This window comes from Ammospiza nelsoni, chromosome 3 (assembly GCF_027579445.1).
Source record: "Ammospiza nelsoni isolate bAmmNel1 chromosome 3, bAmmNel1.pri, whole genome shotgun sequence".
In the NCBI taxonomy this organism is placed as follows: Eukaryota; Metazoa; Chordata; class Aves; order Passeriformes; family Passerellidae; genus Ammospiza; species Ammospiza nelsoni.
In genome coordinates this window covers 38,017,937-38,042,904 of record NC_080635.1, presented here as the reverse complement: position 1 = coordinate 38,042,904, position 24,968 = coordinate 38,017,937, and the positions used below count along the sequence as shown (strand labels likewise).

The 24,968-nt window shown below is 36.6% G+C and overlaps 1 protein-coding gene across 1 annotated transcript in view; it reads left to right on the top strand.

Moving 5' to 3' along the window:
- Positions 1-24,968, top strand: part of PRKN (parkin RBR E3 ubiquitin protein ligase) — a 675,844-nt gene that overhangs the window by 401,383 nt on the left and 249,493 nt on the right. Inside the window, 1 exon segment of the mRNA XM_059469512.1 lies at positions 10,090-10,226. Within this exon segment, the coding sequence (XP_059325495.1) occupies positions 10,090-10,226 (137 nt within the window).

Genomic DNA, 24,968 nt, shown 5'->3' with positions numbered 1-24,968 from the left:
GATTAGAGAAATTGCAATAGTCTGAATGCTTCTGTTAAAAGTAGATGATAGGGATTGCTGAATGATCTAATTTCCAATGATCATTGGTAAATACCAAGGAAAGGTTGTCATTTTTTCAAGTGTTGTCCTATAATTTGAAACAGAGAAAATACGAGAGTTCCATAAACTTTTGTTTTGGGGAATATTTGTTATTTTGGGCTGCATTTTGAATTAAATAATGCTCTGTTTGTTTGTTTTGTCCGTATGTTTTGCATAATAAAGTATTTCTGCTCACTGAGCAAGAAACGGAGCAGAAAGTGTTTTGTCACAGACTCCAAATGTATTCCGTTGACACATTTTAGTGGTGTACAGATTCTTAGGGCTGAGCCAGCTCTTAGAACCCATGTGGAAATACACAGTCTTTGCCACAGTAATGGAAGAAATCTACATTTGTATTGAAAGATTTCTGTATATTGTTTATGGTTTGATCATCCTATGAATAAATATAGGTAGATTATGAAGTTAAGTAGTGATATCCGTATTGATTGAAGGGCATCTCCAGGTTATTTTTTCACATGTCAAATCAGGTTTATTTATTATTATGTCAAATTGTGGGTTTCCTTGTTTTCCATTCTATTTCCCTGTTTTTATTCCTCCTTTATTTTCCTGATAGCTAGAACTATAATTCAGACCCCAGCCCCTATGCAGTTAAGTGTGGTGTGTTCAGGGAGTTGTCAAAAGGAAGTTGAAGTCAGAAGATAACTTAGCTTAGTGAATGCCTTTTATTATTTTTAATTTTATCTTCTTTTTTTTTTCTGTTTTTTTTTTTTTTTCCCTTAGAAATTACTGGGATATATATCAAATTTCTTCCTATAACCTCCCAAGGTTGTCTCCCAAGGCCAGGTTGCTTCTTCCAGCAGAGAGGGTGTGTAACAGAAGAGTCAGTATGAAATGTGGGAATGATCCACGTGTTCTGGGAAAGCTGTAGACAGACATGAGGAGTCAAAACTATTCATTAGTGCTGATAGTTGTGGCTATTATGTCCTCTATGAGAAAGTTGCAGAGTTTGCTTGCTACATCCTTTTCTTTAAGGAAATGGTCAGGGAAGGCAAGGAGAGGGTAAGATCAAAAATCCATATGCCTTTTCCCTCATTCTGTGTCAGCCCACATAACCAGCTATGTGTGAGGTGGGAAGTAAGCTGCTTTAGCAAAACAAGGGAAAGCTGGACAACAGTGAAGTTTTAGTGAGATCCCTGAGATAGGTGCCCTTCAGGCACTATCATTTTTCCAGTAAGAGTCTTCATATAAGTTCTGTGACATTTATATGAAGAGTATATAATTTCATTACCTGAAAACCTGTTCTGCTTAAGAGCAGAGGGAATGGCCACAACAGGTTTTTTTCCTGCAGTGTGTCTTCTGTCATAAGTCAGTTCTTGTTAGCATCACAAACAGCTTCAACATGATTTTCAGAGATGATATTATAAAGCAGTATTGTGAATTCCCTTTCTTCCATTCCTGCAATATTCAGTAAGTGTAGGAGAGGGATAAATCCCATGGGTCTATTTGTTTTTGACTTTCACTATTGTTTGGGTATCAAGATCTGGTATTCCTATGGGAATGCCAAGTTCTATTTAGACTGATGTCAGTCTTCCTTAGAGTTACACAGATTATTAGGTCAGGTAGGCAAAGATCCTTTGTACAGGATTTGTACTCCTGTACAAAGAGCAGTACATTACCTGAGACCTCATACTTAATACATTCCTTGAATGATGACCAGCCAGGCAGCCTTCAATCAGGCAGTATAAACTAATGAAAATGGATGTGGAGATTAAATAGAAAGCAGGCACCTGAGATTATTTGAGCTTCCAGAATCTTCTTTTGAATTGAGTTCAGTAACTATATATCTTGAGAATTTTCTGCATATTTTTATTGTCCCAGTTAAAAATTCAGACATTATTCTTCCCAAACTTTATAATAATTTGAGTTTACAACTTAGTTTGGATGGGGAGGGTGTGATGGGGGTGGGGTGTGTCAGTTTTTTTCTAGTTGGAAAGTTGATTCCATTTACTCTTTTAAGTGTTGGAAGTTGGCATGTAGGCAAAAAGGAGGAGGGAAATTAAATTTAGGCATAGATTTGAGTGCACGTTGGGCATTTAAATTCTACAGTTGTGACACAGGGCAGTAATAAAATCAGAAACAGAAATTCACAATATGAATATGACATAATGAAGCCACTTTCGCTACTAGTACAATTTTCTGCTGGATGTTGCAAACTATTTTCTTCAGATTACTAAAGATAATTGACTGCTTTGAACACTTAAAATCTGCCAAGTCAGAATGCCTTCTGTGAGACTTGCTAGCCCAAGGCTTGTTCTTTCCTTTGAGTGGAGGTGCTGATGTAGAAGGTGTTCTCAGATAACTGCATCTAGACATTTATGCATTTCTGATAAATGCATCTAGACATTTGCCTTAAGGAGGAAAGGGTAAAATATTATCTGTATATTTTAAAGACAGTGAGGAGCTAAAAAGATGGGATTTCTATAAAGAAATGTCTTGTTATAACAATAGCTTTAGGGCCATTTTTTTTGAAATATAATAATCATGTCTTTGGCTCAGACTGAAGACTCATTTAATGGCAAGCACCCTCAAGTTATTGTTTGGATCAACATAAAAATTTAATATCCTTATTTGAAGAGAAAGATGAGAAAAAACATGAAACATCATTTTAAGGTGCTGAAAGATAATTCTCTAAGAGCAAATGCACTTAATGTATCCCTCCTACCTTCTGTTCCTTCTTCCATCTTTCCCTGTGCTTCTCTACCTTCCTTTGTTTTCCAGTCTTTTTTTTTCTTCCATATGTTAAGAAATACAGTCCTAAATTTCATGCACCAGGGTGTATTTTCAAAGCTAACTGGAAGAGAATAACTGAAATTTACACAGTGGAGACGTGCTTTATCCAAAAGTTCTATTCCCTCCTGGAGTCCCAGGGAATGAAAAGTATAATATGATAGCATCCCTTAAGATAATATCCAATATTCTTTTCCTCCTGTACCTTTTCCAGGGATTTAAACATCCCCAAGAAGGCAAAAAGAGCTCACGATTGTGTCTTCTCTTTTGTGTTAGAAACATTCTTCTGTATAATGTGTTTACAGAAACATTGATTTTTACAGGCCATCTCAAAAGGCTTGGTTCTGGGAACAGAAAATAAGGAAAAAAATATTTGGTAAGATGTAATAAGAAAAGAGTCCCAAACTAAAGCTCTGTTGTCATAAATCTGTATTACAGGACTCTTAGTTTTTAAACCTGAGTGTCCACATGCGCATTGCTGTTGCCTGTTGAAGACAGCACACAGTAACCCCTGGACTTTGCCCAAGAAATGTTAGCGACTTTGCTATTTGGCAAGCCTAAAAGCCATGTCAGGTCCCATTCTAACAATTTAACAGCATAGGCAGTTGCATTCCAGTGGCATAAGAACATTTTCTGACAATATTAAATTTACTAGCATAAATGTCAAGAGTAAAACTAAAATAAGATTACTATATAAGGTATCAAGTCTTGAAAGAAATCAACAGGACCTCATTAGGCCCAGTGAGACCAATCAGGAGCATAAAATGCCATTAGGGTATGAAGGCATTTTGACTATTTACATTTGTTCATCCTTAATTACTGAAGGATTATTTGGTGCTGAAAATGGTGCAGGTGAAAATAGTTCTTCCTCTTGCTGTGCTATCCCATCATTTTCCCAGCTTCATTGGTTACCTTGATGGGTTTCTTTCCCTGAAAAACAAATGATACTGATTTCTTACTGTGTGTCTCTAGTCAGAAGGTTATGAGTCTGTGAAAGGAAGGCTGCTTGTGCTGTCAGGAGTGTGTGGCTGCTGTGGACTGTCAGAGATGAGCAGTTTTGCTTGTGCTGCTAGTGGCTGGGTGCTGCCTCAGGAGAGGAAAGTGTGCTGTGACCTGGCTTAAATCTAGGGAGGGGTGAAAGAAGCATTTGCCACCCTTTGGTGGCAAAAGCCGAGAGTAAAAGTGACACAGGTTTGGGAAGTCATTGCCAAAGTGTCAGTATGGAGGAATCAGTTCACAGCAATCTGGAGCTCAGCAAGCCACAAAGGGTAACCAGCAAGCAAACCAGGGTTTGGGTTAGGGTAGTTTGTGGGCTGCTGCCTTTGTTCACTTTTGTTGTGTTTTCCTTCTGTTACCAAGGTATTTTCCTTTTCTCTCCAGTGGAACATTAGTGAGGTTTTACAAGCTCAGGTGGAGGAAAAGGAGCAGGTTCTGCCCGTCTCCTTTCAAGGCACATCTGATTTGTTGGTTATTTGCTGCACAGAGGAGCACTGTGAACTGAATCTGAAAGCTTATAGGATGTTTCTCCTCCAGCCTGATCACCTTCTACTCCTTGATACCATAAGATTCAGCCACTAGTGGCAAGGGTGGTTATTGTGCCTGAGCACAGAGCTCACACAAGGCATGTCTGAGCAAGCAGGCAGAGAAAACATGTAGTACCAGGTACTAATTTGAATGTACCAGTGCATGCAACGAAGACTCCCCTTGCCCATGTCCTCAGGCAGCAGATGCTGCTGCCTGCCAGAGAGAGCAGAGATTTTACAGGCAATAATGTGTGTCATTTCCATACCCTGAGAAAACCCTTAACAGCACAGTTAACAGGAACAGTGCTGAAAGGAGTACTTGCCATCATGAGCACTAATTTTAAGCATGCCTGTTTTCTCCTCCTATATTCTGGTTTAGCACAGTCAGGCTGTGTCTGGGTTCTAGCCTCTTGGCGCTGCTTTCCAGTAGAAATAAGAAACATGAAAGCACATTTTACAGGAAAACATGTAACAGAGGAGAAAATAGGTCAGATTTCACTTGCCAGTGCTTCTTTAACAGCTGTGGGTCAGAATACATTTTTATACAGAAGCACAGCCAGAAAATTTAAGCTTGCACAGTGATGTCTCATGGTGTTCATAACCTTCATTTCATGACCTTTGATGCATTGTGTGGCAAGTGATCAAAAACAAAAAAACAGGGTTGTGTTGTTGTTATTGTTTTGAGGGATTCAATATTTTAGTTTTCTGGTAATACTATATTTATCTGTACTGGGTTTTTAAATTAGAACACCCTATGTAAAGATATATTTTCATCCCTTAGGAAAGGAAATGTAGGGGTGTAATTTTTTTGTTCATAAAAGTCCATGAAGGATGGATTCATGACTGCAAAGTTATATCTGATATTACTCTCTTAGTACTTTTCTTAGTACTTTTTCTTTTCTCAGGTAAGCTCTTTATACTCATTTCAAATGCCTACCCTTGTCTAAATATTTGGGACCTGGATTGTTTATTCGCAAGTTGCCTGTAATCGATAGGTCACTGTTTTTATTAATCCATAATAGCCTATTTCTCATTAGAAAGCAGGATTTACTGCTCTACTTTCCTCCAAACTATATAAATTCTAAACCTATATTCTAAATGACTGTGGCAATTTTTCTTTACTTTCTACATTTAGATTTTATAGAAATATTGGCATCATTCTAATATATTTTAATAACATATTCAATCAGAAAGTTCCCAGAAGTATCTTCATGGTAAGAAAACCATGCACTTAAAGTGTGCTAAACAGCAAGTCTTTCAATAGTTTTGCATAAGAGTGTGGAATGTGTGTGATAGACAGGAAGGCCAGAAGTGTCACCAGCTTTGTAGGAATTAGAAGACTATATTCTCCTACATGCTGTTCTATGAGGAAGCCACATGATGGATGAATAATTTGGCTTATTTAGGCATTGTAATTTTGTTTTGCTACAGGGATGGAGCCAAAATGGATTGACTGCTGCTCAAGGATGTTATTTCTGTTTTTCTTTTGAATTTTATGAAGCAGGAGAGTGCCTGTAGTGTCCATGTCACCAAAGTTTATATTTTTCTTTTCCCTTACACATTTTTTCAGTGATTCACCTTTTCTTGAATGGTGCTGACCTGAAACCTAAAATAGATCTGCTTTGGAATGACATGGAGATCCATTCAGAAATGAAATTATTTCACAGTGCTTATATAGTAAGCTTTTTGAAGTACAGGAAGATTGACAAAGTGGAAAAATGTGCTATAAATACATAAAATGTGTTTAATGATAAATATAGTACTCATAGGTGAGGTTAAAGACTCTGATATAGCTGTGTGCATTCATATTTACTGCAGGGAAAGGAACTCCACATGGCTATTTTAGCTTTGCTGACTGTAATCCCATCAAGGCAGCCTTATAGATATTTGCTAAGGTTTTTTGTTGTTATTTGGTTAAGATTTTGAGATTGAGGTGAGAGAAATCCAACTGTCACCTAGAAACGACCTCAAGGCGGTTTCACAGATTTGTCCAACATGATTTTCACATATTTCTACAGGCTTAGATGTATTCCTTGCCCAAAAGTGCTTCAGACTGTGGCTACTGACATTTTCTAAAAAAATAATGGTCTCATATATGTGGTGTGCTGTTTAACCTTTATTCAGTCCAGCTTTTTTCAAAACATTAAGAGTAAGGACCAAGCAAGAGAGAAATTGCCCCATATATTTTCCAGTAGGCATTGCAAGATATGTCAACTGATCCACTGTTATTTCTACAAATAATTCCTTATTCTAAGCAGCCCCTCACAGCCATTGGACTCAATCTCTATACAATAATAGCCATAATGAGATTTTTAGGATGTACTAGAACATTCAATTTCTCAGGATGCTTCTTATCTAAACAAGGTCAAGTCTTTGTATCTTTAGCCAGTATCCTGTGGTAGTCTGTCTGAGAATTATCTGCACCTTGCTGCTCTGGAGGGAAGGAGGAAAGGGTTTGTGGACCAGAAATCACTTCCACCCCTGCTGTTGTTGGGCCACAGTTATCCAACAGTACTAACACGAAGCAGAAAGATTTAAGGTCCCCTTTCTTTTTCATTTAAGTCAATGCACACTGATAAAATTCTAATGAAAAGGAATCCAAGCACAGGAGTGAGTTACTTATTATGGAAATTTCCAGTGATGCATTGTAATGTTGGATTTTCAATTTTTAAAAGTGGTTACATTCCTAATTGGTGAACAAAAAGGACCAATTTATCCCTTGCTGTGAGAAACATTTTTCTTATATATTATTCTCATGAAGCCTCTAATTCAGCCAAACACATTATGTAAATGGAACCTATGAAACACTTTCTAAAATATATGTCAGATTTACATTACTAGCCTGTTGTGTTAGATTGAGGAAGGGACCTTGTTACACTGTAGCAATTTTTTTTTATTTTCATAATACTCCTTTCTAAAATAAATTGCATTTTCTACAAGCAAGGCTTCTATCAATAACTCTTGGTGTATCCTAAATGAGTATTCACTAACTTCACCTGGGCATTGTGATCGTAATCTCTACATCTTCATCTTTACTGATCTCAGGGACAAGATTTTTATGCCCCTTTTAAACTAGAATTGCGTTCTTTTGATACAAAATCTGCAAAGGTTGGACTGCAGCAATTGCTCCATTGCCAAATGAATTTGGATCAATCTGTCTTGCATAAAAATTGAGTTTCTTAAAGCCCTATGACACAGATAGCCTGGGCTGAAAAATTGGCGGGCAGTGTGAGAGCTAAGCTTGTTCTTTCTGACACAGTCAGAACCCAGATTTATATCTCTCTTGTACACATTGCTTGGAATCTGATGGTGTTAAAAGATAGCATTTTTTAAGATAAAATAAAGATGCAGTTTATTTATTAAAGATAAATTTAAGATAAATAAAGATAAAGTTTAAATATGTACATGTGTGGCTATGCCCTTTCTGTAGACTTTAGTTTTAATTTTAGACAGTTGTGATACATTAAGAAGCAAAATCAATTATCACAAAATAATTTATGGCAGAAACTGAGCATAATAGCTCATTTGCATAATGAAGTGTTAGTATTGATTTCATACAAGTTTAGGTGGAAATATTATATTAATATCACTATTTTCATTTCTGGCCTGGCTTTAAGATACTCCACTTTTGACAGCCTTCTCTTATGCATCTCACCACACACATGTATTTTGTCTTTGAAGTGAAGGTCAGAGAGGTGTGAATTTAGAAACAGGGAGCTTCCCATGAAACTAGAAAAGACACTTAGACACTGAAGTAATAAAAAAGAGCAATTAACCCTTAAAGTGAGATATCCATTAAAACTATGGGCAAATTTTATTAAATCCGCAATTTATGAAGAAATGTAAGGTTTTTTTCTAAAGTGTTTCTAGTTTTTCTGAAGGTTACTGGTGACCACAGGGACTTTTGCACTGTAGGACAAGGCAACTGCTTCTCTATTTCTCCATAATGACTTAGGGACTGTCCAGAGCTAAGCTCATTTTGCCTTACAGCTGTTTTTTTAAAATTATTATTTGGTACATTCAGAACAGCAAGTGGGCAACTAATAAGGATTAGTAATGTGGGGAGGTTTTATTTAATTCAGTTTTAAGCTGCTTTATTCAAGAAAATCCTTAAAACACAGAGATTATATTTTTGGAGGTACTAACACACTGCCATGAATTCTATAGTATGTACAATACTAAAACATATTTTCATGGAAGATTAAATGCTTGTATACAGTATGTGAAATTACTGATTACATTTTGAAGCTGTGTTCCTACACTGAAGTCTTTGTGTTTTACTGTTTCAGGGGATTTTCAAAGCATCATATCAGGTTTTAGAGAAAATGTAGCAGTATTTCTAACCCTCATGATTTTATCACAAGTCCTTCTGTATTTCATTTTGTATTTCAATACTTGTCTCCTGGAGTACCATAAATGTGTGAGAATTCCTACTTTTATTTTTAAAAATAATTATACTTCTTACTAGTAACTAAAACATTGAAATTTGGGGTGAATTTCTTCCTGTGTTCACTCACAAGCAAATTAAAGGAGTAAAGTAATTCAAGATTTGGATGGGAATCTCACTGTTGTGTTCAATTTAGCACATCTCTCTTTATTATTTGCCATGTTGAGACTTGAGGTTGGTAATAGCTCTGAAAGATAAGAAACAATGTATAGCACACTTTACTTTGGAACAGACAGGTGTGTTATATCCATCAGGAGTTAGCAGAAGTTACCCTATGTTAGAGCAACACCATTAGGTTTGATCAGTATGTTCCTGCAGTGAAGGCACATTTCACGTGTGTGTAATATTTTCTGTGTTACTCAATTTTTCATTCACCTTCAGTGTGCTGGTCCTGGACGGGCTTTTGGAAACCACTCGCTCTCTGGCTTTCCTTGCTGTGACTGTCACTGGATATTCTCTGAGTGCAAACCAGCTCAGGAGTAAAACTCTTTGTCCTCACTTATTTCAAGCGTTTCCTCTCTGCACCTCCACAAGCAGCATTCTGTCAGGCTTGGGTAGCTTTATTCAGTCTCTGCATGTGTGATGGGTGCCTGCACTCCTGGAATGGTCCATGGAGGCTGAGCCCATACAGGCAATGGAGACATTGATGACTCAGCTCACCTTACTGCAGGTACCTGAGGCTGATCAGCTCCAGCCTCCACTTAGTGTATTGACTGTAGCAGGAATTTCTCACCACATGGAATTTCTCACCATATTTATGCCCAGCACTTAAGTTTAGGTGTTTCACTCCCAAATTGAATCACACACCTCTCACCACAAGCTGAATTACTTTACTCATCAGTACTAAGAGAATGCATTGGTTGCAGAGTTCAAATGGCTGCCTTGAGAGGCTGAAGGCACACGGTGGTTTTCACAAAATCTTTAGCTTTCCTAGATGGTCACATACCTATTTTATCTTACCTCTCACCATTGATGTTTTACCATATATGATGTTTCTTCACCTCATACAAAGGATATCTGTTCTAAAGGACTTTTCTTGGTTTAGATTTCAGTTTTCAGTAAAGTTTCAGCTTTCAGTAAAACTTTACTTCCATTTCCTTATATCTGATTCCTTTTAGAAACGATCTTTTGAAAAGTGCTGCAATATGCCAGGGTAAAATCTGTTTTTACGCATGTAATAATCCTGTTTGCTGTGAATTGAAAATTACTATTAAATTAGAAGTTTGAAATGAAGCTTTCTTTGGAGTTCAGTCCAGTCCTTGTTCATCACTCTCACTGCTCTGTCTTTGACAGGAGTCCTGTGCTTGTGTTCCAATGTGTGCATCGCCATGTCATTTGCCTGGACTGCTTCCATCTGTACTGTGTGACCATGCTGAATGACCGCCAGTTCACCCATGACCCAGAGATTGGCTATTCCCTCCCCTGTGTAGGTATGTTTCTGGTGATGTTTTTATAATTTGTTTTTAATGTAATTTTGATTTCAGGATAATATTTTTTTTAACACCTATTAGTTTTGTGTAAATCAGTGGAATTATACTGTGTTTATAGGAGTTGTTTAATTTGTTGGAGAAAATATTTGAATATTGAAGTGGATTTTGCTAAGCATGTGAACTGGAGAATTAACTGGATTTTAAAGGGCATTTCTTTTAAAATCAAATGTTTACTTTCTTCACATTAGTGTTTTATAATAATGAAGTGCAAGCAGATGATAGCATGACACTACAGTTTAAAAAAAAAAAAAAAAAACAAAACACCTTGACCTCCACATTTTCAATTTCAAATTAAGTAAATTATTAACTTTCTTGGTCTGTCTTCAAGCACTAATGAAAAAGGACTGCAACAGGAATTTTAAATACTCTTCCTTTTGGTGAAGTTATTATTGCTAATTATCACCTCTTTGAATGAAATGTAGTTACGTGTTTTACTTGAGTAGGAAACAAGGCTTGACTTAACTGAACAAAGAGTTAAATATAATATAGAAGATTTGTTTTGAGAATTGATTCAATTACACTGGCATGTGGACTACAAAATTGTCAAAAATGTTGCTATGAAGAAGTATAGAAGTATATTCTATACAGAGAATTCTTTTTTCTTGGTGTTAAATTAAAATGGGAGCATATATGTTTGTCTCAAGTGCTGTATCATGGTATGAAAATAATTTTACACCATATTAGAAGCTGCATAGAAGATAGGTTTGCCTGGTTACCTGAATGGCTGATAAATAAGTTTAAAACCCCACTAGATGGGAGAAAAATTGACAAAAGTTCTTAGTGGAGTGGCATCTATTGAATCTGAAACATGCCTTGACAATATTGAAAGTACATTAGTAAGAAATATATAAATTATTTATTTTTAATTGCTTCAAGAACAAGCAAGCAATGGTTCTTTACATTTCACTAGAACTGCCATTTATGTGCTGTGTTGCCAGGTCTTATTTTACTTCCCCCTAAACAGCTACTGCATTTACACACTGATGTCATCCTACACAAAATAATTTTTAATGTTTTGTAGGAAAACTTGTCATGAGAAACTGAATAGGAACTTTATACCTAGTGTTCTTTCCTTGACCTTTACATTAGCATAGTGCTGTGTGGTCAATCTGTACTCTTAGCCTCCTTCCTTGCTTCTCCAGAAGTGAATCCATTTGCTGCTCCCACACAAATTAATAAGCTGCTTGAGTAGAATCCTTCCTTTTTTCCCCTGTTTTATTGATTTCTTCCATTTTCTTCTGTTAGCTCCATAGGTTAATCAGTTATGCCAGTGGTGCAGCAGGCAGCTCATCTTTCTCCTTGCTTGTGGGCCTCCTTGCTGCTGTGGCTGGTGTCAGAGAGCTTCCTAAAGTGCAGGCTGATATGTCAAACTAATGACCCTTCTGCCTCTTCTCTCTGTAAACCCATTGCTAGTCATGCTGCACTAAACTTGTATTAGGATTTTTCCATATATTTTCAACTCCAGTTGCTCAGTCCAGAAGTTCTTTTTCTCTGAGAAGAGACTAAAAAGTTTTCAGAAGTTTTTACCACTGACTGGCAGTTGTCAGGCAGTCTTTTTCTCTTTTCTGTTTGCTGAAGTTGAACATTATGGGAATTGAACAGTGGAAGCAGGGTAGGGATGAGGAGAATACAAAAAGGTGATGCTGGGATGCTCAGGGTTGGAATTTCAGCCTTGGAGTGGAGAGGAAGGCATGGGTTTGGCTTAAGAAAGGCATGCTGTAGAGGATGCACAAAGGATGGTGTACTTCTGCTATTCAAGTGAGATAGAGTTCAGCTGAGGAAATGGGAAAGAAGCCATTGCTGCCAGTCTAGCCTCAGCTGTGTTGTACTCTAAGTGTTATAATAGTTATATATGGCAAGACTAAAATATTGCTAATCTCAAAGTTTCAGAACTCCCCAAACTGGAAAGTTGTTTTTAAAATACTAAACCTTAAAGCAGTTCTAATAGCAGTAGCAATAGTAATGTAATTGCAATACTTTTTCTCTCTCATTGATTGCTACCTCTGTCAGTTGTCTCTGTTATGTTAGCAGTTTTGCATTTAAAAATATGCACTTGTAACTATTCTCTTTTGGGGTACTTTGCAGAATGAAGAATCTAAACAGAGCTGTTGTAACTTCACGGTTCATTTCTGCAGCTATCTGAACCTAACTTTCTGATATACAGGTCATTTGGTTGTCTCTAGTATTAAGTTATACTTGAGTTAGGAACTAATGAGTATTTTTTATTATTTGAGAAAGTCATGAGACTGTTTCATCGCACCTGTGAGAAGGAGGCATGCCTGCATTGCCAACCTCTTCCTGCTGTTCAGACCCAAGGGGTTTTAGCCTCCTTCACAGCTATGGATGCAGCAGCTCTCATCAATGAATTCACTTAAGAAACTTTCAGAGCAGTGTCACATGATTTTCTCTTCCACTTATCATGGTATTTCTACTGAATAGCATAAGATGTCATTTTTGCAGTCTGCAGTTCACAATTTTCATTTTGCAACTACACTTTGCAGTTTGTGTTTACAGATGGGTATGATAAGGCACTATTTGACACAGCTTTTTCTAATTACCTCAATGAACCCTCAAATTAATTCTCCTTGACAGAAATGAACACCATAGGACATGCCAAGACCTTTCTTATTCTGGCAATGTGGGTTTAATACATGTTATATCTAATGGAGAATGACTCAAAGTAAAAAAATAAACATTAGGTCTGAGCTTTATTGAAAAGATAGAGGTTTGTTTGAGCCCTCTTCTAAAAGGAATACAAAACAAAGTCATATTCACTCTGATGAGATTTATGTTATGGTAGCTGACCAGGCTGCACAGACAGCTCAAAAAAGTCTGCATTTAAACATGTATTTTAAACACCACAGACTAATGCTGAAATAGTGTTTGTGATGTCTTGATGTTTGAGGTTTGGATTTTTAAATGTTATTTGATCATTTTCATGTAAGAATAGATTTACTTAAAAACTGGCACATTTCCTCAAGGCATACGTGCACACATTGCCCTCAAATTCTACAGGAGGGTTTGATTTTGTAATTAAGCATAGTTAAATAGTTGGCGCTTCCAATTAGTTCTGTTCATTCTAGTGTTTTTCAAAAATAGAGATAACATAATGAACATAGCCTGCAGTTTCCATTAACATTTGACTCACTGTTCCCGATTTTTATCAAGGGAATGTACCAACATAGCAAGTTTTTTTATATCTTTTATTGGATCAACCTAGAGGTGAAAGCACCATACACACAACAGAATAAAAATAAACAGCAGCTGCTACAGCAAAGGGTCACTGTGACAGACGAGATCAGTGTTATCATCACAAGTGTATGATAACTTGAGCTGGAAAGGATCTAGGGATTTCAGATAAACAGGGCTCCTCAAGTAGGTTTAATTTCTTGCTTCCTGGCACACATGTGCCAGAGGATGCAATTTTTTTCATTGCATTCAGGTATTTTGTGTTGTTATATCCTTGCTTTGCTTTGATTTCTGTTATGCGGCCTAATTAAGCAGGAGATAAGAAGGTTTCAAAAGAAAGCTATCATCTGAGCAGATGAGCTATGATATATCACCTCAATAGTGCCATAGCTTCACTTTGTTCCAAAACAAAATGTGTCATTGCTGTGATTTTTGGAAGAAGAACATTAATTCCTTAGTGTTCAGCTGCTAATGGAGTGCCAGGCAGCAGAGCTCCAGCTGAGAGGAGCCAGCCTGGAGGAGCAGAGCTCTGAACACAGTAGCAGTGCATTGATAGGATTAGCTGTTCACAGGAGTGTGGCAGCAGCCCACCACCCAAACCCACTGCAGCAGCTCAGAGCAAGCACTTCCAGAAGTGCAGAGGAGCTGGCTGAATTCCATTGGTCATTAAAATAAAAAAAAGTAAATGTTACAGATTATACTCTCTGCCCTTGTTAAATAGCAACAAAAATCTATCCCATCTCTCTGTGTGGTGTCTTGTATTAATGAGGCTTCATGCATAGAAATTTCCATGAGTGGTGACCTCCAAGTATCTTTGAAATAATTAATAAGGTGCTTAGAGGGATGGATTTGCATATGCATGAAAGATCATTTATGGTTATTTAGTTACTGTGCAGGGCAAAGAATCTTCGAGCATTACCTCAAAGAAGGAATTGTATACAAATATACAATATATTACCTCTTTTAAACACATTCTTTTCCTATGAACACAGTTGCACTTTTGAAATAGCATTAGAGCATTATGAATCTTGATCCCCAATGTAAAATAGACTTCCACAGTTCTTTGGTAGTAGAAAAGTTGGTGAGACCTAGAAAAGGCAAGGTTTTGTGCTGCTATAGGCACTTTGCAAAAGCATCTTTGCATCACTTTATTTCTTATGAGTAATCATATGCATGATGTATTTTAGAAGAATCCAGCTAAAAGATGCGGTTCTCCTGATGACTATAAAACACTATTTTATCTGGAAGTAATCTGATTTTACCACAGATATATAAATAAATATGGAGAATTACCCCAATTTGTGTATGGAATTGCTAATAAAAAGGACTAAAGCTTTAAAGTATAATAAATTGCCTCAAGAACCATGTTCCACTGAAGGAAAGCTTCTAGGGTTAGATTAAATTTTTTATCCACATTACATGCTATTTGTATAATAACACTATGTCAATGCAGTCATGAATCTCTGAATCATCTTTCAAAATCCTAGTACCCTTATAGAAAAGGGGAGAATGAACAGCTTAAGCAAAGTTTGCAAGTAGAAGGGAGGAGGAAAGCTGTGATTTGACCACCCCAAATAGTGCGTTTGAGTCATTTCTGTTATGGACAAAAGCTCCAAGCAATTTCAGAAGGTGCAGCTATGCAAGGGGGTTTAAATGAAAGTCAGTGTTCTGGAACAGAACCTTCTCAGGAATGTAATGTAGAAGCATACAGAGTTTGGTGGGGCCTAAAGGGAGCCAGTTACAAGAACAGGTACAAGGAATAAGAGTTTCCTGTTGTGAAGCCTCAGTATGTCAGCAGTTTCTGAAGTCTGTGTTCTCCAATAACACTGTTTAAACATATTTGAGATACCTTAGGAAATCACAAAATTTGGGAAATGGGAGTGATTATTAGAGGAATAAAATAAAAGGGATTAAAACACACACATTTGCGGATTTAGGAATTAATGCAAAGTACTCTTCAAGTTTAATATTTAGGAGCTGGTAAATTCTTGGCAGCAGTCAACTTTTTGTAATTTCTTGTTGGTATGAAATATCTGAGCATACAGAATCAGACTTTGACAGAGAAGGGAACAAAAAACCTATGGATAAACCAAATTTTTATTCTCAAGGATTAATTGAATTTGCAGAAGTTTCCTGAAGTAGCTTCCTGAAAATGTTTTTTATGGTCTTCTGCATTCTCCTCTCACTGTGGTCATAAAATAAACATGAACTAATGGTGTATCAAGTGCTTTTTTGTGTTCCTTTACTAGCACAAGCTCATGAGACTAGCCCAAAGGACATAGTTAGAAGTCACAGCGGCTCTTTCATTTCCATTTTCACTGTTGACTGAAGTTCAAGCAGTGACATCTGAGGTTTTTTCCCTCAAGTCTTTGTGCTGTTTCTGTGGCTACAGATTGCCAACTTCTTATCTAAACAGCCTTCAAATCTACAAAACAAGCAGAGCTTGATCCCATGGTATATTTGAAGCAGGCATTGGATTCTTTTCTGGAACAACTACAGTGAAGTCATACAATGGGATACTTACAGAAATCCGAGTGGCCATAATTAAATCCTGCATGAGATTTCTTACCCATAGATGTTTTTCTCCTTTATCTCTCACTAGTCCTTCTATTGCAATGCATTTCATTTGTAAATTGCATAGAGATGACAGTGCACATGGGCTTAATCTGGTTAGCAATAATGAAGGACAAGAGGTAATGAAAAAATCTTGCATGGAAATTAATTGGCTTTAAAAGGAACTAGAAATGAACTTCCAAAGCACACTTCTTGTCCTGTGAAATGAGCTGGCCTGTGTCAACATAAAAGAAACATACTGGAGCAGTGGCAGGAGTGTGTGCAGAGGGATCTATCTGTCTTTCACCATTTCTATGTCCAGCTGAAACAGAGGTGAATTTTTGTCTCAGCTGGAGTCAGTGAAAGCTGTGACTTTGTCTTTGGAAATGAAAGATATTTGTTCTGACTGAAAGCACTTCAGCCCCTACTTGTTTACCTTACAATGATTAGTTGATAAGTCACTTTTAAGTTGCCATCTGATTGAGAAAAATCATCACATACATGAACAGTAAAATCAAGTCATACAGTTTTATTAGTCATCAATTTTACACCGAACTTCTTGGATGTTTTCTAATTCATCTGATGTAGGTGCTGTTCTGGCAAGTACAATGATTTTGACTGTACCTCCTTAATGCCTATTTTCTCCAGGAAAATATATTTTTTAAGAAAGAAGGGTAAGGTTCTGGAAAAGGAAGTTTTGTTTTCATTCATGGCTGCAGATGCATTTTCAAGCAGGACTACACTGAGTTGTCCATGGATGGTGTTCCAAGTCCTGAATGGCCTTGCTCAGTACTCCCATTCTAGTCCATAGGCAGTTAATGTTCATGAGGAAGTCTGGGTGAGAAATGGGAACAATTGAGATGAATAGAAGGAAGGAATAATAATATACGGAACAGTGGAAAGAAGAGTCATGAAGGGAAGGAACTGAGAGACCAAAGAGGCTGGGAATAAAGGAGAAGTGTTGGTGACTATTCAAGGCATGAAACAAGAAAGATCTAAAGGGTGAGGGTAGGTAAAATGTGTAAATAATGCCTCCAGTTTCTCTCATAAATCTGAGAATTTATCTTTCCATGACAGTAGTTTAGGACAGTAGTCCTAAAATGTCCAAGAGACTGAAGAAGATGTTGGTTTTTACAGCCAGAATTTGTTGAGGTCTTTATCTTACACTCATGCAGCATGAGGGAAGCTGACCTTTCATGTTTGGATAATTAGAGATTTCCTAATGGATCAGTTTTTATGCAAGCAGAGAGTTTCTTTCAGTATAATGCTATCCCTGAGGTGGGCTGTGCAAGCAGCAGCCTTTATAAGAAATCATTGCTGTCTGCTAACCTATATACTCCATAAATAACCTGCTGGGACCAACTGTGGCACATGCAGCATGTGTTTAGTCTCCAAAGCTTAGTGATTAATATTCCCTGAGTCACTTTCTGAGCCTTGGTCTCCCACATGGCAGCATGTAGAGCTGCTGCCATATCACAGAACCAGCTAAGGACGTTCCCCTTCAACAAGGAGTTGGCTTTAATTAAATTTCTGTGTCTGGGAAGTGAAAATCTAATTTTCTTTTTGACATTTTCTATATTACTACTTAGACAAAATTATGAAAATAATTAATCCCTGTGAAGCAGACATCAGCATTATAAGAGATACAAAAATATTGCATATAAATAATACTACTAATCACCAATCTGTTATAATTTATTGATGCAAGGTCTTATTAAAACTCTTAAATCAGATTTGTTCTTCATACAGCAGATGTGTGAAATGATTGCACAATGTAGATGCAAGTGAGGGCTATAGAAAGTAACATTGTTCAAACTGCTTCTCAATAAACTCTATATCCCCAGAAATATATTTCAAGTCAACAAATAAATAGGGGAAAGGAGAAAAGGTGTGTAATTGAGGAAAGAGGTTTTGGTTGTATATCTGAGTCAAATACAGTACAATATAATGGTGAATGGAATTGTTGGTGAATGAAAGGTCTGCATGCAATAACAATATTCTCATTCTGGCCCATGGGGAATCCTTTTTCACATTAAAAAAGCCATCATGTCACCTAGTGTCATTTGGTAACCTTGTTTCCTTCCCTTCTTATGAGCATGGAAATTATTAACTATAGTTATCCGTTGCTTATAGAAACTTGACATCATATGATAACAGAGTAGTCTTATTTGGAAATAATTCTAGATTCTTTAAGATAGAAAATATTTTGCTTAATCCAATGGGAAGTTTTAATATGCTCTTACAAATGAATTATTAGGATGCTTGCAGTTAGCTTTTTTGCTTTGATGCCTGATAAATTTGGGCTAGTTAAAAATTTTTATGTTTAATTTTCCCATTTTAAAACTAATGTAGTCTCATTATTTCAGTGAAACTAATAGGACAATAAGATTTGCCAGAACAATTTAATGTCCCTGTATTTTCTGCATTTTTAAAAACATAAACATATCTGTAATAAAACTAACACTGGAGTTTGCAGAGAATGGTGATTCAGTTGAGCACAGCTGGACAGAATCAGGGACACGTTCTAAGAAAGGACAGACCATTCAGTCTGATTCATAGCCAAGGCAAGAATAAAAGGACATGAGATAACATTTGAGAATGACAATGAAATACATACTTATACATTGTTTAAATAAGGGTGAATGAAATTCTTACAAGACTTTCCCATTTCTGAAACACCTGTGGAAGTGGAACTTGATGGACCCTTGCTAGTCGTGTCCTTCACTAGCAATTTAAGTTTGAATATTCACACTTTTCCTGTTAATAACTTTGCGTACCTTGTTCACTGCAAATGCTCATGGATAAATTTCAACAGTAAATAATAAGATGTAATACAATCACATTCATAAGATTACATAATGTGTGGAATGCTCATCCTTAAGTGCCTTGAGCAGGCCTAGACTGAAGATGCATCCTATAATTTACTTGTTTGTCACAGAGATCAGAATGTTAGGAGACAGTCATATTTGGAACTGAGACCATCTGTCAGCGTCCTGGTGGGTGACTGCAAGCACACTACCTGCCTGTCAGTCAGTACCTGTTTGCTTCTCTTCTCTGTTACCCTTTGCCCTAGATGTCTCTTTTTAAACCTCATAAAAAATGAGGTACTGCTATAAAAGCAATGGCCTGGCAAAGTGTGCAGCTCTTGCCACTTGGTGCACACCTCAGCTACTCCACCTTCAGCTTTGTGGCTAACTCTGCAGGAGATACCGGTGCTTCGGGAATGCTTTTACTGTTAGGCTTTTATAGAAATAACCAAAATATCCATTTTTTTTACTGTATTAATACCAAACTGGAAATCTGAAGAAGTCCTCACCTCCATTTAAGATATTTGGTTGTGACTGTGAATTCATATATAACTGTATAAAACATATGTGTATAGCTATGTGTAAAACATAAATAGCTTAGCTGAAGGTGTTAAAACCAGACAAATGACACAACTGGGAATTGCAAAGGTCTGCCCCTTAAAATTCTCCTGCTTAGTTATTCTGATTTTTTCCTCTGTTTGTTCCCTTTCTTTAGTTTTGCCTAAGAATATGCCTCTCTTGATTCTACATTATTTCTTTTCATGATTTATTTATTTCTTGGTTTCTGGGAAGTAGAATATATTTACTATTCTGTCCTTCACTGCCATTCCCATTGTTGTCTGGCCATCTCTGTTGCCTTATTTGCTGATCCCTAAATATTGCTAGCATGCTCTCGGATTCTTTTCCACATTTTTCTCTTGCTCTTCATTCTCATTTTGTCTTTCTTTTCTCTCCATCACCTTGTCATGCCTTCCATCTCCTGCCTTCTTTTGTTCTGATTGAGATTCCAGTCACTCTTGATCTCTTCTGTAAGGACCACAAAGCAGTGAGGCCTCTGGGCAGATGAAAGCATAAGGAAAACTGACTCTGGAGGTGGAGTAATGAAAAGGGGTCACTTCTGAGGGTCAGTTTTTTGTCTGTGATCACTAGAAAAAGAGAGTTTGGTATTGTCCCTCAGCTGCATAGGAGAACCAGCTAGGTCTTATTCCCTGACCTTTTTCTTTCCCACCTAGCTAGCAGGAATATTCACATTCATGTGTTGAATGCCTGGCACTGTGGCTTGTGTGTCCCCTGGAGAGAGGCAATGGGAGTCGTTGGACGTGAAGGCTGGTGGGCTCTGATAACCTGGCCCAAGACAGCTGCTTGGGAAAGAGAACCTTGTGTCAAATGGAGGGTGAGGCTCAAAGGCTTGGTTATTAAAACCACGCTCCCTTCGTTATCCTTACCAGGTAGAAAACAGCTAGTAAGAACTTGGGGCTTTTTTTCCCTCTTTTTTTGTCTGTAGCCTTGCAAGCACATAAGCACACATAGGCACAGCCTTCAGCCGAATTTCTGTCCAGCTAAAACATGAACTAAACTACTAAAATGTGCTTTTGTTTGTCTTCTACTGTGTGTGGAAAATGAAAGAGTACAATGCCAGGTATGAAGGAAGCTCAGCTTGTCAGTTAAATGGGCTTCCTGGCAAAGCCAGATTTTGCTTTTCATGATCCATGTCCTTGAGTAACATCCGCTGTTGATATCACTGCTGGAGGAAGGCTGGAAATTAAGGAGGTGTTTTGGGTAATAACTGCTAGCAGGGAGACAGTATTTACCAGGAGTCTGCATTGAGACTCTCAGGTAAATAATAAGCATTTTAGAAAAACAACCTAATTATGTATTTAATCGCTTGGAGCCCTTCCATTCACTTGGGAAAATAATGTGCATTTTGTAAATCTGCCTAATTATTTATTTGAGAAGGAAGTAATTCTAGCCTCTGGGGTATGGAGTGTGAATTTTTTGATTTTTTGTGCAGGTCTGATATGCTTGAAAATGTATTTTTAAAAAAATCGACACCCCACCATCTCAAAATACCAAACCAAGACAATGTAAAAATGTTATTAATGCAGTGGGGTGGGGTTATTTTAAATTTCGTATCCAGTGTTCGGGTATTTCTACAAAGGCTTCAAACTTTATTCGGCTTTAAAACAGCCATCTTCTTAGTATTCTCAATAGAAAGATGAGCAGTAAAGTGCAAGCAGCCATATTTTTATGTGGCATACTGTCTGAATAGGGAGTTTTGAGGCCACTAATGAATCAAGCTAAATCTAGTCAGCAGTTATTAAAAGCTAGGGCACATTTCAAGTCTGAAATTCCATAGCATCCTTGCAGTGGACGTGATGGTTTTCTCTTATGATGGTATGAATAATGAATTGCATACTTTGGCCATAACTAGTTACTAGCAAGAGAACTGAATGTCTAATATATGTCAGAATTAAAATAAGTAATTTTGTTCAGTGTGCATGCCAGTCCACAGGGAGTTATTATTCTACTAGAATACATTCTTCCCACTCTCAATTTGTGTCTTTTACTCTAGGTTTTTCCTTAATCAAGAATTTATAGACTAGTTTCCATAGACTATCATTAACAATGTCCTGAATTTACATCGGGTGACTCTGCATTTACTGTGCATTTTTAGGTGCTATGGAAGTCCACTTGAGAAATTAGTTTTTATTTTTCTAAAATTTTAGAAGTCATTTTTGGCAGAGAATACATCAAGGCAGAAGTATTTACAAATTATATATTTACCTTACTTGATAAGTAGAATTTTCATAGAAAAAAATATAGCCAAGAGGAATTATTCGAAAAATCAATTTCTTGACATTACATTTTCTTACAAAGGAAATACTGTGTCCTGCTAAATATGCAACATCCTGTCAGCATTTAGAATATTTTCTTTATCAAGAAAAATGGCAAATATTTTTCAATTAAAAAACAAAGTGTATTGCTTTGCTCATGGCCTCCGTGTCTGCTCCTGACTTCATCAGGATTTATGGGGTTGTTACATTAAATCCTTTTCCCATCACAGAATCATCAAAATCCCAGGACAGAACAGTCACATTTTGCCTATAATTGAACACTTCCTCTAAAGGGCCAAAGCTCTTCTCCTTAGTTTGATATCTTCCACAATAAAGAGCAAGAAATTCTATAAGAGAGTTTTTAACCCATTCTGTACCCATTGTATTTCATTCCAGGGTAACTTCCAACTAACACATCTTTTACTAATTTCTCTTATTGCAGGTAACCTGCAGCTCACTCCTTTGTTTCTCTCCTTTCATAAAATTCTGTTGTTTCTGTTTATTATATTAGGTCCATCACCAATGAAAGGAATATTGCTCTGCTGCACAGGAACATGCATAATTAGTCCATGCTTAACCTGGTTGGTTCATATTGAACTGCTTATGTTTATGCATGAACCTGAATACTTTTCTGGATAAAGAAATTTTCATATATCAACCTCATTGCTGGATAGCATCAGTGTCATCAAGATGGACTGATTCAGTGAACTGGTTTATTATTTCTAAGTCAACCAATTTTCCTTGTATTTTTATAGCATATATGGAAATACATCCTCACCTAAAAAACACTTTATTTCAAAACATTGTATTCAAAAGTAATTTCAACCCCTCATGCATTGTAGGACTATCCAAATGTTCAGAAAGCATAATAGTGAATTTTATGTACTGGATGGAGCTCATGAAAGTGTTTTCCCTCTTTCATTACACTGCTTTTATACTATGTCCCAGTTAAGCAGCACTCTATAAAAGATTTGACATTTAAAACTCTTTCAAGAAAACAACCTCCAGTTCATGTATTATTCTAATTTTGTTTACAAAATAGTAGGCATTTACAGCATTTGTAGAACTAAAAAATGTATAACACAGTGGATTGATGTTTCACTCTTTGATTACAGACTGAAGCAGTGCAACATTGGGATTTAGTGCAGATAGCAAGGTCCAATCTTAGAGCTGGTTTAACCTGTGCTTTTGTTTTAAACTTACTGGAGCCTGGACATAAACTAAAAGTTGGTGAGGGAAAAGTATTCCTTTAGAATGGGATACCTCTGTGCTGGGTTTGTTCTCTAGGTGCCAAAAGAGTTGTGTAAGTGATGTCATTCAACAGACAGACTATGGCAATGAAATTCAGGATAGCCTTTGCTCCTGTTGCACTGGGAGAGCTTCCTAACTTTAGCATGATCCTCATGTGGCTGCTATGGGTGTGTAGCTCTCACAAAGCAGCCAAAATCAGTTGATAATCAGTTTGTACAGATTGAGAAGAAAGTAGGATAATTGGAGTGATTTACGTGGAAAAGAAAGAGGTTTATATTTCAGTTTTGGTATTCCAGAAATCAGGACTGGTGTGTGACCAAGATTTTTCTCAAAGATTATTACTGCTTTGCATGGTAATTAAAAGTACTGTGTAATTCATATTATCTCATAGGTTAAATATTTTAAAGTAACATTAAGTTGCAGTTGAGAGAGCTTGTTTGTACTAGAAATCTGTATAGTCCTTTTAGAACAGTGTTCTAAAGTATAACTTATTATCCTACGATTACCTGAGTTGCATATTTTTAAAATGGCAGGGTTATGATGAATGGCTTCCAGTAAAACTTATGTGAGCTTGGGGTAGATTTTGGTGTTTGAAAATAAAAACTAAAATACTCATGGTTTAAAATCCTTCTTCCCCAGGGTTAAAAAGGTAGTAATTTGAATCTTGAAATTAAAAAGTATCCTGAATGGGGAAAACTGGTTTTAATTAAAACATGGAAATTCTGTACAATCAATTCTTCCCAGTAACACAATTCCCCCAAGTTCAAAATGTTGGGGGTTGTGTGTAGGAAGCTTCCTGGCAATTTCAATAGAGATCAGAAAACAAAGGATACTTCTTAGATAAATTTCTTACCTTAGCTACTACTGGAAAATGTGGATTTATGCCAACAATAAAGACAAAATGAGATTAAATTCTAGTTCTCAGAATTCAAAAGTACAGAAGAGTCTTCTTATGAATGACAATTCAGTATTTTGGAGAGGTTTTAAATATAAAATGTTCTCTAGACCATATGCTGTGATATATCCAAGGAACCTGAAAATATAGTCCTCTGTCTTTTCTAGTTTCTCACAGTTCTGGTATGATGACGTTGTTTTTAATTCACCCTCTGCTCTATTTTGAGAGGCACTTTTCCATCTGAAATTAAGGCATAGTACTAACAATATGACACATACAGTATGGTATTGTTTGCAGCCAGAAAATGGTTGCTAATCCACCAGAAAAATTTGGAAGAGATATCACTGAAATCTTGGCTTGCTTCAGCCTCCCACTTACAAACTGCTGAACTGGCAGCGTGTAGACATAGACTTACGCCCAGAAATTTGGCAAATCTAAGCAAAATGTAATGCAATGATTTGTACCTGCAAAGGGTAGTCCTGACTCAACTTGCTTCAAGTACTTATAAAAGTAACTAAAATTACTCTAGATATACATCGATAATTTCTGATCCTTATTTATCAAGTTTGATATATGTGCAAATATCTGTATTTTGCTTTCACTTAATGCCATCTTAACTTCATTGTGATAAAAATTTTATATTGGGAGGATAGTGCCATTTAAATGCACAAGTACATCTTTATTTAGCTTTGCATTAACTTTTTTTATATTTTTCATTAAGGGACATATATTATTTAGCTTTATCAGTAAATTTGACTATATTGACTAAATATTTTTCTGGCCTTTTTTCAATATAAATCAGAGAACTTTTCTGAATTTTTCAATCTGCTAGTGAATGGCTTTACATGGTAGTTCAAATCTAGCCACCCAACTGATATTGAATATCTATATGAAATAAAATTATCACTGCTGAAAGTAAAGTATTATTACAATCAAACTGATTGCTTTTTAAGGGTGAATTATTACCATCATTATTCATGTTTAAACACATATTATTGAAAGACAATTCTGTTAAGCACATGTTTTATATTCTTAAATTCTGCCACATGAGGCTTTCCCCTTATTTTAGAAGTCCACTATTTCTTCTAAGCAGCTAGAGAAAAGTAACTTTGGGTTTAGGCTTAGAATGGTTTTTTCCTTGCCCATGGAGAAA